The sequence below is a fragment of the Nasonia vitripennis genome, chromosome 3, assembly GCF_009193385.2.
Source record: "Nasonia vitripennis strain AsymCx chromosome 3, Nvit_psr_1.1, whole genome shotgun sequence".
In the NCBI taxonomy this organism is placed as follows: domain Eukaryota; kingdom Metazoa; phylum Arthropoda; class Insecta; order Hymenoptera; family Pteromalidae; genus Nasonia; species Nasonia vitripennis.
In genome coordinates this window covers 22,164,919-22,179,622 of record NC_045759.1, presented here as the reverse complement: position 1 = coordinate 22,179,622, position 14,704 = coordinate 22,164,919, and the positions used below count along the sequence as shown (strand labels likewise).

The following is a 14,704-nucleotide window of genomic DNA, read 5'->3' as shown; positions in this document are numbered from 1 at the left end:
TAGGGGTTGTGTATGGAAATGTGTAGTGTGCGCGATAGTATATCGTACCCCCTGAAATGTCACTCTTGTAGGCTCGTGTATGTGCCTACTATACGTAGGAATAGCGAAGCTATTGTTAATACCGAGCTTGAGAATAAGCTCGTGCTTTAATCCATTCTTTTGATGTATCATCTTCTGAATTTCAACGTGAGCTGCTAAACGTTAACCCGCGTATCCCCATGGGTATCCAAGTTTCTTGATATTTTCGCGGCGCGAGCTCGCGTTAAATTTCGCGCCGGCCTTATTACATACTCCAAATTAATTTATCACTGCTACATGCGTATAACTGCGCTTATGCGAGCGGGATATGGTAACGCCCGCCACTCGCTGCGCCTAATACACATTACGATCCATTTTCTTCTGTATGGAAATTTATAAGAGTTTATATTGTACTACTCTTTTTTTTTCCAGGCGCGAAATTTGAATTTGAAAACATTTAAACTCCGGACGCGAAGCGATTCATCATCGTTATATCGGGATTATATGAAGCGTGATACAGTTCGGTTCGATAAATAGTTGAGAACCTTGGCGAACTTTATTCCCAATTAAATTAAGGCAGTTAAATGGATAAATTGAAATTGACCTTTTGTCGCGCTTAAATACAGCGCTTGATCTTCTTAGGCGAGGCGAGCATTTCGCAAAAGCCAATTCCGCGGAGGGAAATGCCATAAAGACCGCTGGAAATCCTCGACTAGACTTTTTATAATGCTATCAAGAGCTCGCAGGCTGTTGCCGGGCGATATTAGCCGCGACTTTGCGGGCGCGAGGAATATTAAAACGCGCTCAGACACAAAGCGTCTCGGTACATATGCTTCGTTCATATCGTTGCTTCGCCTTGAAAACTATCCTGGTCCCTGGTAGAAAATTAACGGTTGAAATTCGTTAAAAAGTTAAGTTTAATTGACCAGTTTTATCAAATTTTAATGTAAAAAAATAAATTAAAATATTGCTGATATTTTAGTGATGCGTATCTATAATACCACATCGGTATTATTATTAAGTTAAAAATTGTTTTTCCCTTCTTTTGGCATTAAAACGTATATATGTCTTATTACGAATATTTGGATTTTTTACGATTGTAACGTATTTTTCTACAATTTTTGGATTGTAACAGTCATTTGACAAATTTCAAGCAAAAGTTTCGTTTTATCATGAGTTAATGCGTCATATCTATGCATTTATAACGGTTAAACGCTTATTTAGTTAAATCGTTAACCACAATTTAGCTAAGTGTCTTAAAACTTAGCTTATTAACCGTTAACATTTCTACCAGGGGTGTATTATAGGTAAAGGACGAATAAATATCACAATACGGCTCTATCGATTATTCCTCCAGAGGAGAAAGTGAACTCGATGAATGTTTATGCATGAGCAACCGACCGAATACATCTAAACAATCATAAGTATTAACGCGGCTTGTATAGATTAAATAGTCGCGCACAATCGTACATCGAATAATCATATTCTATCCATCGTAAACATTGAATGTACATAATGAATACGACGATATTTCATCCTCACTCTCTCTCTCTCTCTCTCTCTCTCTCTCTCTCTCTCTCTCTCTCTCTCTCTCTCTCTCTCTCGGACAGACGCATAATTCATATCCGTTAAGATTGGTATCCCGCCGCTGTTGTATATTGCATAAGCCCGCGGCATATCGGACACTATACACAGTAGCCGTCAGGAGATCCATATCAGCGCGATCACATTTTTCTAATTCCACCAACTCAGTTCCCTTTCGGCAGCAGTGTTCGCTTGATTTGCCTATACAGTACATACACACAGACATTCATAACGACAGAAGTTTCGGAATCGCGCGCGCAAGTTTCCAATTGACTCTATCCCGGTGAAAGTTCGTTGAGAAATTACCGTCGACTCCTCCTCGGTGCATCTTTTATTCACTTAGGTTCGCATAGTAGCTAAGATCGGCGCTCTTCGGCCCCAGGAGCTGGGAAACTCGATTGTGCGTAGAGCTGCGAATCAACTTTTCAACTTGGCTTTCCCGCTCATTGGCTTTGCTGCCGCGTGTATACCGTTCCAAGTTTCACTCGGTCGTAGGGGGATTAATACTGTAAGTAGAAAATACCGAGCTTGATCAGACGCCCTACGCCGTCTTTCGATTTTCGTTTCTGCTTCGGAAAATTCACGAAACAAATAAGAAACGGAGAATCGACAAAGTGTGAAATGACGAGCGAAGTAATCCGGTCTCTCTCTCTCTCTCTCTCTCTCTCTCTCTCGTAACATAACCCGGAAATAGCCTCTCTCTCCCACGTACACACGGGTACTCTTATCTGCGCGCTTCTCTCTCTCTCTCTCTCTCTCTCTCTCTCTCTCTCTCTCTCTCTCCATCTCCGAAACGTCCTTTTGACGGGGCGATCACGTTCGCGGATGCGTAAAGTCCGGTGAACGACGAGCGGTACACATGGCAGAGCCATCCTCGTGATGAATCCAATAAAGATTTGTAGATATTGTATCAGGCTGGCGCGCCGATTGCTTGGAAATATCGCACCATGAGGAAGTCGCGCGAGCGATGAAACGGCATCCACGTGAATTTCAGCCTGTGTGTATACGCGTAACTGCCCTCTCTGCACCGGCTGTGCTTCAATTTTCCCTGTCTATACAGGCAGTATACGGGGTTATCGACGACTTTACACCATCAGAGTTACAAACGCTGCGTTATCTCCATCTGTTTCCGACCCTGTAATTTCTCACCCGCGCCGTTTCATTTTTTCGCCGGCCCCGTCCGATATCGTGATTTTTCGAATTGCCCCCCAGCAATTGTTCGCCGGGCGATCGATGCTTCTCTTTTTCATTTCTCCGCTGCTTTATTCATCTGCATTACTCTCCACGTACACAAACCGGCTGATTGAATTATGAGCGGAGAGAACACTCGTACACAGCAACGATCGGTCTTCTTCTCTTTCGCGTGAAATCGAATTCCCCGCGCACGCGCGGGAAGAAAAAAGAAAACTAATTTGCCGCAGTCGTCGCGTCACGTTACAACTGTAAAACTCGCGCGCTCGCGACCAAATCGTTTACAGCGTGTACCCATCCGGCCGCAAATCATCCCCTCGTTCGCAGTTACTTTCTCTCTCGCTCTTCGCGAATTCTCACGTGCTCACTTGTGCCCCTATACGAGTTCAACTTCTCTCTCTCTCTCTCTCTCTCTCTCTCTCTCTCTCTCTCTCTCTCTCTTTCTTTCGAGAGCGATATTTACGAGGCGAGCGCGTGGTGCCTCTGAAAAAGGCGAGAGACAAAGGTGGGGGTGGCACAAACGGCGGCAATATCATCAGCCGGAGACTGCGTCGATTCCGCGTAGAAAATGAGAGAGAGAGAGAGAGAGAGAGAGAGAGAGAGAGAGAGAGAGAGACTACAGTAGGGGAAAGAGAATTGCCGAGCGCGTGCTCTCTTCCTGTATACAGCTGAGAGCTGCTGCTCGCTCGGTGTAAGAAAGCGGAGGGAATATCGAGGCGACTGTATACCTAGCACCGTATAAGTGTCGAGCGCCGCGTATAAACTGCCGATGCTTCTCTCGCTCTTCCTCGCTTCCGTATAATGCGCATCCGCTTTTCTCGCTCTCGGTGTCTCTCTCGTGAGGTTTGATGATAACGATAATAAAGCGGCACTGAGTTATTTCGGCGAATTTTTCCCGCTCGTCTTTTTTCCCGGGCGCAGCTTTTTTGTATAAATAAGCGCCGGAGCTTCATTTTCATCGCGATCGCGCGTGAAAGCTTTTTGCTTTTGACCTCGGCCGAGAGGGAAGGAACGAGGATCTCGACGACTAAGTGGGAGTTCATTTTTTTCGGATTTCGGAAGAGTGTGTGCCGCGCGCGATGTGGAGCGGCAATCAGCCTGATTGCTGCGTGGATTTGAATTTGATCCGGTCTTGATAAATTTTGATGAAGTGAGCTGAAGGGGACCTTTGGTCAGTGCACCGCCGAGTCGTTTGTCTTTGCGAGTTACAGCACTGTGTCATGTATTATCTCACATCGCGCGATGTATCATCGTTACGATGACGATTTTGTAACGTACGAGGCGTTAAATGATCGAGTGTATAATGTTATTTGTCGTCGAATTACATGTACCGATGTAAACAATTCCAAGGTCTTGCGTTATACTGCTGCAATGTAGGAAGGAAATCCGACAAAGATTTGCTTTTCATCGAGCATACGCAAGGAGAAAAAGTTTTATGATTTCATGCAGTTTGAAAACTCGTGCGCTAGCTCGCCGGTAATGATGAATCGATGTTTTTCCCATCTCCCAGTTCCGCTGGAATACAAAACTTTTTCGCGAATCGATCGTCCTATATACAGTCGTAGTCGCGCTCGAATCGAATGATAATAAGGGATTAATTCATCTCGCGCGCGTCGCACGTAATCACTTTGATACTATATTGTGCCCGGAAAAAAGTTTCCTCTATTGAAAATTTCTTAATTACTGCGCATTTCGTTCCATTGTACGAGGGCTGGATTTAAGGGAAAAAAGTCTCAGGGCTTTTGTAAAGGCCATTATTGCCTCTCGGAGTAATTTTCCGCCCGGGCTCTCAAAACTCGTCCATTCAGAGCGAGTGATAAAAACCAGTAACTGACAATTTCACTCCATTTCGGACAATACACTCGGAGGCACAATGAGCGAGTGAATTTTTAGCAATGACTTTTATTCCATCGCTGCAGCGAAAATTACAGCTATACTGCGGAGCATAACGCAAAAAGTGATATCCGCGAGAGAAGAGAAAAGGCAAGCTTTGGCGAGGAATATTTGCGAAAATTTTTCCCTCAAAGGGCCGCGAGAGGAAATCTTTGTAATTTACATGATTTTCAGTGCAGTTGCATATAAATTAAACGGGGGGTTTCTTCGCGAGTAGCTTTTGTGCCCCGCGCAAGAGAGCTGTCTTCTTTGGGAATTAAAGCCGGCTTCTGTTTTAAATTTTGGAATGAGTGACAAGGGAGAGCATTGCGGAGACGGCTAAAAATCTCGCGCAAAACGCTGCGTACACGCGTAAAAAGCTGAAAGATATTTAGATGTCTTCTTACGCTGGTAAAATTTAAAGCAAGATTATTTACTACGCAAAAAAATAAGGAGACCAAAGGCAGAGTAGACGAGAAAGCATTTTACGCGCTGTCGATAATATTTTGTGTATACAACACGAGATTGCTCGGGACAACAGCCCCGAACGAAATAAACCTCGCCGCGCTAGGACGCATTAACAATTTAATCAGAAACAAGAGCAGAGAGAGAGAGGGAGAGAGAGAGAGAGAGAGAGAGAGAGAGAGAGAGAGAGAGAGAGAGAGAGAGAGAGAGAGAGAGAAAGGGAGAAAGCTAGCTATAAGGGCAGAAGCGTAAAAATATCAGGACTATTTGCCGAAAGATCCGTGAATACAGCCCGGGGGCGCATAAGCGAAAATCGGATAATGAATGTTGTTCCAGAGGGCTTTCGCCTTTTCCCCCTACGCACGCACACACAGAACAGTGGCAACCCCTGATCCTCCAACTATACGACTCAGAAGTCGCCTTCTCTCACTGTGTCCCGAATTCTTAACGGCGCCCGCTCGAAGCCACAATTGTTACCTAACGCAAATGGTCTAGAGGAAGGAGAGAGAAAAAAGCTTCCCGTCGTCGCTGATTCAATCGATCGCGCCTCGGGCGACGCGCGACGGAACTCAATCAGGCTGCTCTCCTTTTTTCCTCGCCCCTTTATACGAGACATAACGCAGAACTGCATATACATGCAACTGTCGCGCCTTTTCGCGGCTGAAATTCTCCCCGCGAGACAACACGTGGCGAAATGTAAAGCTCGAACGAAAAATTTACCGACGCGCTGTGTACGAGGGAATTCCCGGGCTACTTAATCGATTGTAATTCCCTGATTTCGGGATTTGACGCAGATGAAAATTTCATATCATATTGGATTCCGATCACGATTCTCTCCTTTTTTCCCTCTTCTCGGGCCGCCGCCGCGGCGGGGGAGATAAGCTCCGTTAATTAAGAGTTACGTAGTTCTCCGAGCGCCTCTGCCGAGAATGTAGAGAGAGAGAGAGAGAGAGAGAGAGAGAGAGAGAGAGAGAGAGAGAGAGAGAGAGAGAGAGAACGAGTGGAGTTCGATTGAATTCTCGCGTCGTTTGCATAATCGAAATTTATGGCTCGAGCCCTTTGTTGATCGATGCCGTGAGCTGGCGCGTCCCTTTATGATTTAATATGCTTTCAGCGGTCGAGCTTTTGGGGGGTATGACCCTATTTTTCTCTTTCTTTTGTAGCGCTTTATAGGTCGGCAATAAAATCCGGCCGTTTACGCGCATTATCCGCACCGTAACCAAATTTACAAGCATAGAGACGTTCGTCAAATAAACGCAGTATATATAGCAGCTCGTATACATAAAAGTAACTTTATTTCCGTCGTTTATTATACTCGAACTTTGGTAGTATATGGATACGCGCGTAAATTGATCCTCCGGGGCGCGCGCTTGAAGGCGAATAAATGACAATAAGCTTTATTTCGGTATAGGTATAAGCCAAACCACGCGCGTATTTACATCTCGTTATGTCGCGCGGGTATTCCCATCTCCATTTACATTTTCGAGCTTGCAAGCGCCTCGGGCGTATATACCTACTACACACACTCGTCGTATATACCTATAGCAATTACAATTCAAACGACGCACACATACCAGCGTCTTTTTTTAGCCATATCATACACACACACGCGGTACATTCCTACGTCGTACATATTCGAAGGCTATATACGACGCCGTCGGGGAGCACGCCATATATAACGCTCGCGCGAGAGGAACCGCCCCGCGCTAACGACACGTTTCCGTATAGCTGTGTGCGTAGCGTATATAGCTATAAGTCATAGACCGCGCGTTGCGCCGTCATCGGCAGAAGTCGGTCTCGCGCAGAGCTGCGGCGGTATGCGACGGATATCGAAATCGAATCGAGCCAACGGCATTAACGCTTAGTTCACCGCTAATCAATGGACTCTACCGGCTTACTCGATCCTCTATACTGATCGGCTCAATTATTATTAGCCCCCGCGTGATGATGTATGAACGCTTGCAGCAGCAGCCGCTCTCGTGAACTGTATTAGGCGTTAGATTTAATATGCCCGTCCCCCCCCCCCCTTTCCCCGTGAAACTTATTGGATGGCTTCCAAAATGTGTGGCGCAAGTTATCTGGAATAGCGGCTGGAACTCCTATTAATAATCGCTAAAATGCCCGCTGGAGGAAGGAGCCGTCGGCTATTGTTGCGCGCGGGGGCCTTATCTACGATGCGCGTGTAATGCGTTAAGTTACATCGTTGCGGAATTTCCAAGTTTTATACTTGCTGGCCGTTTCTCGGGAAAATTCGCACTATTGTTATATGGCAGCCTACGTCTTGCGCCTCGAGATGCAGATGACAATTGGCATGCGCGAAAAAGGTCGATATTCTCTTTCGAGAGACAGGGAGGGATGAGGGTGCGGGTAATCCTTATTTTACACACCGCACAGAGAGAGAGAGAGAGAGAGAGAGAGAGAGGGCTCGGGCCGCAATCGAATAAAGTGCGTGTCAAGCGCTGAATTTGCATTTCAAAGGACACACGCGCGGCAGGAGTGTATGTATAAAACTCAAACGCTTTCGATGATTATCTCGTTCCGTCGTCGCTTATTTAATTTGTACTTTCGGTTCAACACGCCGAGGCAAACCGCATAATCAGCTGCTTACAAAGGACGCTAAATTGGCTGATTAAAATTAAACGAACCGCTCTTGCGTGGATCTAATATAACGCTCGAATTTTTATCGCAGGCGGCGAAGACTCATTTTTCGGGGACAAAACTATTGCATCCGCCCAGAGCAGCAGCAGCAGCTAATATAACGTTCACAAAAGATGTTTGTCCAAGAAACTCATTAACCCAAACTGTACACATACACATAGACGCGAAGCGTCAAAAGTTCCTCCCTCTCTCATTCAGCACGACTGCATTTCTGTTTATTGCAGATAAACTCCGGATGGACCCTGGGGCCGGAGCTGTGCGACATGTGGACCAGCAGCGACGTTCTCTGCTGCACGGCCTCGATATTGCATCTGGTGGCCATCGCGGTCGACAGATATTGGGCTGTCACCGATCTAAATTATATACAGGTTAATTAATACTCACCGAATCGCTATAGATGTATACACACACAGCACACTGCATGATGCTCTTCGATGTGTGTAACCCACTCGTGTGTCGTTTACGCTTTTCGGACGTCCTTGCGCACGCAATCTGGATAATTCACTGCATGCATTATTGAGAGCACTCTCCCCAGCTTTAATTTGTGCATAGATTGAAATGAAAACGTAAACGTAAATTAGAAAAAATGTAGTTTTCTTAGCATTCGATGAAAAAGTGCGAGGCAAAAGGTTAACAAATAAAAAACGACGAATAAAATCGAACAAAAATAACTCGTGTCGGCTCGCGTTCAATTACCGGGGATTCATACAGGAGTGAGAAACAAAGCAAAGAGTCGAAACGATATCAGGAGTTGCTCAACGAGCCACGCGCGCGACATCGTAAAATCACGCGCGATGTAATAAGACGAGAGACGCGTGGCTCTGGCAATAAAAGAAAGACGGCACTGCGCCGTATAATGCATCCATTTCTCCGGAGACTAATCCAGCTTTTATGACTCGGACGAAACAAGAACGTCAGGCCAGAGAGAAAGAGCCGAGTTTCGCAGCTCTCTCTCTCTCTCTCTCTCTCTCTCTCTCTCTCTCTCTCTCGTGAATACATACAGAATATAACGTCGGCGCATAGAAGGCTGCAGCAGATCCGAACGAATGAAATAAAGGAGGCGCGTCGAGTCGACAATTTTTTTTTGCCAAGCTCGCACAGACGCACACACACAGCACTCGAGTGCAGATTTATTCGTTTCGAATCGGCCTTGGAAGCAGCGCCAGCGAAATAAATGGCGGTAGAGAGGCGTCGACGCGAGAGAGAGATAGACTCTCGAGGTCTCCTACAAATTGAAAGACACGCAGACTGCGGTCGTGAATTATGAACGGCTTTTAATATTCTCGCTCTTATGTATCGTGCCTATACACGGCTATTTTCAGCTGCGTGTATATTCGGAGGAGAGATTGATTATCGCGCGACGGGATGTATAATCGCTGCAGCTGATCGGATTTAGTCGCGGGGATTCGCGAAAATTTGCATGTAAAGAGCATGGCCGCATTCTAATGCATAGCGAATTTTTCTCGTAAAATTTTTAATCCCGCAAGCGCGAGGGGGAAGGCGAGGAGAATTTATTTAGCCACGAGAGCACTTTGCCCCGCGTTTAATTGATTTTCGCGTACACAACCGCCCCGCCGGAGAGAGTCTCTCTCGACGACTAATGGCCGTCGTCTTTTAATACGTCGCGGTGCACACGTAGCGACTATTAGTTTTTTCTCTACTCTCTGATCTCTCTCTCTCTCTCTCTCTCTCTCTCTCTCTCTCTCTCTCTCTCTCTTTAGAGCAAAAAACAATATATAGGAATACAATTAAAATTTCGCTCGCGTCGAAAATGAAATTCTCCGGCGGCGGGAGAAATTTCATTATAGCCCACAGTCCGCGGCGCGGAGCTTTGCTTTATATTAAATTTTTCCAATGAGCTCTCTCGGAACTACACTATACAATATATATATATATACGTGTACTGCAGCGCGCGCTTGGGCGTGAATATCTCGAAAGCGACTTCGCGGAATTTCGGTAGCTGGTATCTCGCGAGAGAACTAGCGAGTAAAAAGTAGGCTGTAGCGCGCGGGATATATCGTGAAAACGTTGCGGCGCTCAATAAAGGCGTCCGGATTGGAATTACATTCGTCGAATAGCGCGTTGCTGCAGAATGCTCGCGAGCGCGCCCTTTAATTGCTGTGCCGAGACAGGGCGAGAGCGGTTTAATCGATCCGGCGAAATTATTGCGAAAAGAGCTCTGAGTCGGATCGAGAGATAAAGGTGCGGAGAACTAATAAGAGAGAGAAAGCAAGCGACGAGCTAAATGAGTTTTCGCATGGGAAAGTAACACCAGAGAGAGAGAGAGAGAGAGAGAGAGAGAGAGAGAGAGAGAGAGAGAGAGAGAGTGAGAGAGAGAGAGAGAGAGAGAGAGAGAGAGAGAGAGAGAGAGAGAGCTTTTTCGCTTCGCCGAGGTTATTTCTTTGGCCGGCGAGTGGCCCGCGAGGTACGAGAGGAAGTTGCATTAGCGATCATCGGCTGGATATAGCTCCGAGAGAGAGGGAAAGAGACGGCGCTGGAAAGTCTGCCGGGGACATTCGGGAAATTTCAATCTCTCCTGCTTTATTTGCCGAGATGTATCGCGCGCTATATATTGGATTCCGCGCAGTAGCTGCGAGCGCGACTCGATTTATTCCTGATACGTCTGGATTTTTACACTCTCTCTACGTCGGTCGACTTAATTAAAGCCGTAAGCACGCGCTCGATTTTGTTATCGAGGAAATTCAATTAGATATGCTAACGCGACTTTCAGGAGAAAAGTTGGACCCGCGCGGACAAGAAGTTTGAAGCTTGTACCTCGAGAAATTGGATCTTCGCATTTAAAATTCTGACCCGAATCCGGCACTCCCTGAATCCTTATACACTATTTTTAGACCTACGAGGCTGGCACGCACGAATCAGTTCGAAAATTCACGCGGAATTCCGGGGATAAAAAACAGCGCGAAGAAGACACAGATCTCCTCAAAGAGCTCGTGCGGCCGTACACATCCGCGAGACTCGATATATTTGCCCAATAAAAAAAAGAGAGACGAGGAGACGAGGGAGATGGAGAAGCAGTCCGGAGAGATATAGAGAGGAGGCTGTAAATTGAGTGGCTCTCGATATCTCGCGAAAGATGAGGAGGGGACGTCGCGTCACATATATCGATAACACGACCTACTGCCTAACATAAGTGCGACACACGCGTGCGTACGTACACATAGAGCTGGGGAGGGAAAAAAATACCGCAACTATCGCGCGACCTATCCGCGCGGCGCGATAAATTATTTATGGATTTTATTCATGTATGGATAATCAGCGTTAAATATAGCAAGCGTACGACGCGTCTAGGCTGATCTAGTAACTCTGTCTCTGTTTATACCGAGGAGGTAAAAAAATATTGCGCCCCCTTCTCGGGAAATCATATTACGTCATTTCCGAGCCGTAGATTACCTTCTCGCTCTGGCACACCCGTATATATGTGTGCTTTACGCGGGGCACCTTGAAAGAAACGCCGCGTATTCCACTACGCGTAATCGTATTCAGCCAATATGCGGCTATGCGTTTCCGCGACTCGCATGTGTAATTTTATAGAAGCTATAGCTACGTACGGCGCGAGAATAAATTCCGGGGAGATATTACCGGGCAGTGATGCCGAGAGAGCAGCTCGCGCGAGTTATTTGTTTCTAGCTGATCGGGATATGGCGTTTCGAGCTGCGCGCTTGCTTTTGTTCGACTTTTTTTCGCGCCTTTTTGGGCCGAGTTACATGGCAGCCGAAAAATTGAAAAATGTCGGCTCTCTCGCGTCATCCCGGAGCAGAGGGTTGGGTTTCTTCGACGCGCAGCGGGAAATTTGAAACTCTTGGTGCGCGCGCTTTTATGAAAAACCTTTGCTCTAATTCTTACATACTTTGATTAAAATAATAATAAGTAGTTTGTGTGTATACCAGCTAGCTTGCATGAAAGAGAAAAAAAAAATAAAACAATCGTGCGAAGCGAATAAGCCTCCCCTAATACTCGGAAATTTGTGCTTGCAGGCGCGAAATCCACGCAGGATAGGCTTCCTGGTGGTGGCCGTGTGGGTGTCATCGCTCGGCGTATCGCTGGCGCCTCAGCTCGGCTGGAAAGACCCGGGCTACTTGGATCGCATCGCCGAGGGGAAGTGCCTCGTCTCGCAGGATCCCGCGTATCAGGTAAGCACTTCTCTCTCTAGCTCAACCATAAAAGGGCGAGAGACAGACAGGCGAATACACTGTATACAGCTACGCGCGAGGAATGAAATTTATTTGCGGACGTACTAGCCGGGAATGCAGACGAAGGCCGAGCGTAAAAGAAGAAGAAGAAGCTGTGCCGCCCGGGAGAATAAAAGCGATCTCTTTTTTATCGATGGCCGCAGAGAGAGAGAGAGAGAGAGAGAGAGAGAGAGAGAGAGAGAGAGAGAAAGTGAGAGAGACAATGGGGGGATACAGCTCGGCCTGGTGTGTGTACATAAAGGAGAGGAGGCGCGCACTTTTGCGGGCGAGCTTTTTCCCTCGCTTTTTTGAGGCGAAAGGCAAACATATGTTTGCTCTTTTCCGCGCGCGCGAGACGAGAACTGTCGACCGGCCGATCTCTCGGGGGATGGAAAATCATTTTATTGACTGAAAATCTCGCGCGCGTTCAAAGAGCCGCATTCTCTCTCCTATGTGTACACGCGGATGGATTCGGTTCGCGCGCATCGATCGCGCGTACGTAGAGCTTCTCGGTATACACAGTAGTGTAAAACGAAAAACTTGGACGATTGCATCCAGCCGCGGGAAATTCGATTGGGGGGGGAGAGTCTTGTTCCACTTTTGTCTTATTGGCTATACCGAAGAGAGGTAGGACGCAGGCTGTGCGTGGTACTTCGCACGTACTTGCGGCTCGGGCTTTTTTATTTATATTTTATGGAGCGATTTGGTGCTTTTTATCGCTTCGGGTGAAACTTTCGGGCTTCTATCCGGATCGGATATTTTCGCACCCGAAATCGAACTTTACGCGCCGAGGTATTTGCATTTAACGGCGGTACGATTGTTTTTTTTCTCTTTTTTTTGGTTTAGTAAATCCGCCTAATCAAACTTGCACAGAGCCAACGCGCGTAACTCGATTCCTCCATCTGCAGCCCGAGGAGATTCCACTTCCGCGAGGAAAGTCGATTTAAAAATTGCAACTCGATCAACATACTCCTCGCGTGCCTCGCTGTACACACGGCTCTCGTCTTTCTCAGCCTATTCACGCGGCTTCGTAAAGTTTCCTCGGGGTGTAAATAAGGTTATTTCCCAGATAAACTCGCTGATTGGTTCGCCGCGCGTATAAGAGAAAGGGAGAGACTCTCGGCTGGCAGCCGATAAAAAGCAGGCGGCTCTCTCCCTTTAATGGATTAGTCTCACAGCGAGAGAAAGAAAACGAGCGACGTATCGAATGTTGCCCCCGATACTGATCGAGTTATCGCGTCGATCCTCGTCTGTTGCTTTCTCTCGACGGCTTCGACTCTCTCTATACAGAGCGAGAGACAGAGGAATTAAATAAACAGGATATTGTTTCGCTGCTGCGGAAAAATCGTCGCGGTACGGAGAGAATTAGTCCGGGGATTTGCTTACTCCGCGCTCGTACCGCTGCATTCACGCTTGTACTACGGCACACGGGAGCAAAACTCATTAACTAAGAATGTTGACTCTACACTTAGTTAGTGTTACCGAATTAATCTAGTTAAACGCCCGAGCGAGAGCGAGTCGAGGCGGAATAGTTATATATTCTCTCGACAGTGCGCGGCAGCAGCAGCCGAAATAAACGCGCGCGCGAATGCATGTAAAGTAGAGTTTTAACTTTTGTCTCGAGCCGGCGGGAAACTTGAATAAACGCGTCTATATATAGGATGTAGGAGCGAGCGAGGAATCAGGCGTGAAAGTTGCCGCGCGTCAAGTTCGGACGGCTGATATAATAGTAGCGACTCAGTGGAGAAACAGGCGCGTTTGAATTGAATTTTTCCCTACAGCCCGAAATCGAGTTTGCGAGTTTGTCAATGGAACACGATCGTCCTTTGTCGCGCGAGTATCGCCGACGAATCTTCCCCCCCCCCCCCCCGCGACTCGGTTCGTGATCGTGCATTAGATATGGGATTTAAGGCGTCGCGGGCATGCATGAATATTTTATATAAGAACCGCGAGCGTCTTGGATACTTTTTAAAAGCGTTAAAGCTCTACTTACTCCTCTCGATGTTTTATTGATGCAGCGCAGCTCTTTACGCCCGCATATAAAGACTCGCCTCGTCATCGTAAAATATCTAACAAAGCCATATCTGGATCGACTTGCAGATATTCGCGACATGCGCTACGTTCTACCTGCCACTGCTGGTCATCCTTATCCTCTACTGGAGGATATTCCAGGCGGCGAGGCGACGGATCCGCAAGCGGCCCGGCACGACGATCCAGCCGCCGAAGGAGCGCAGGGGCATCCTCAGGCTCGTTAAGAGGTTATATACTATATATACAAGCGACGTTTAACATTTTACACGACTCGGAACACTACTACTACCAGACCGCGAGAACTTGGAACGCGAGCCGTTTGCTTTGCAAAGGAGATAGCAGTAGTAACGCCCCTACGAAGTCAGACGCGAAGTAGAATTAGCTCGCGCGCAAGTAGTAAACTTGCCGTGTCCGCTATTCGGACGACTGCGTCGCGCGAGGATTTTCTTCTCGTAACTCGAATTAGATTAAGGGATTTGCCGCGACTCGCAAAGCTTTGATGTTTAATTTTCGGAAAAAATATCGCGTTGCCAATTCAACCTAGTTACAGCCGCAGCTTAGACACATCCGTGCGCCGAAAGTTGAATTCTAAATCAAAACGTTCGATTAAACCGAGTAATATATTTCCAAACCCGATAAACCGCTCGAGTCCAATTTCGCGCGATGAAACTTCGCAGACGGCGATAACTAACCAG

General features: G+C 47.0%; 1 protein-coding gene across 2 annotated transcripts in view; it reads left to right on the top strand.

The window, feature by feature from the left end:
- LOC100120283 (putative serotonin receptor) overlaps positions 1-14,704 on the top strand; it is a 44,325-nt gene that overhangs the window by 26,003 nt on the left and 3,618 nt on the right. For both annotated transcript variants that reach the window (XM_008205291.4, XM_031927366.2), the window contains 3 exons: positions 8,013-8,156; positions 11,784-11,939; positions 14,079-14,236. In XM_008205291.4, the coding sequence (XP_008203513.1) occupies positions 8,013-8,156; positions 11,784-11,939; positions 14,079-14,236 (458 nt within the window). The remainder of the gene's footprint in view (positions 1-8,012; positions 8,157-11,783; positions 11,940-14,078; positions 14,237-14,704) is intronic.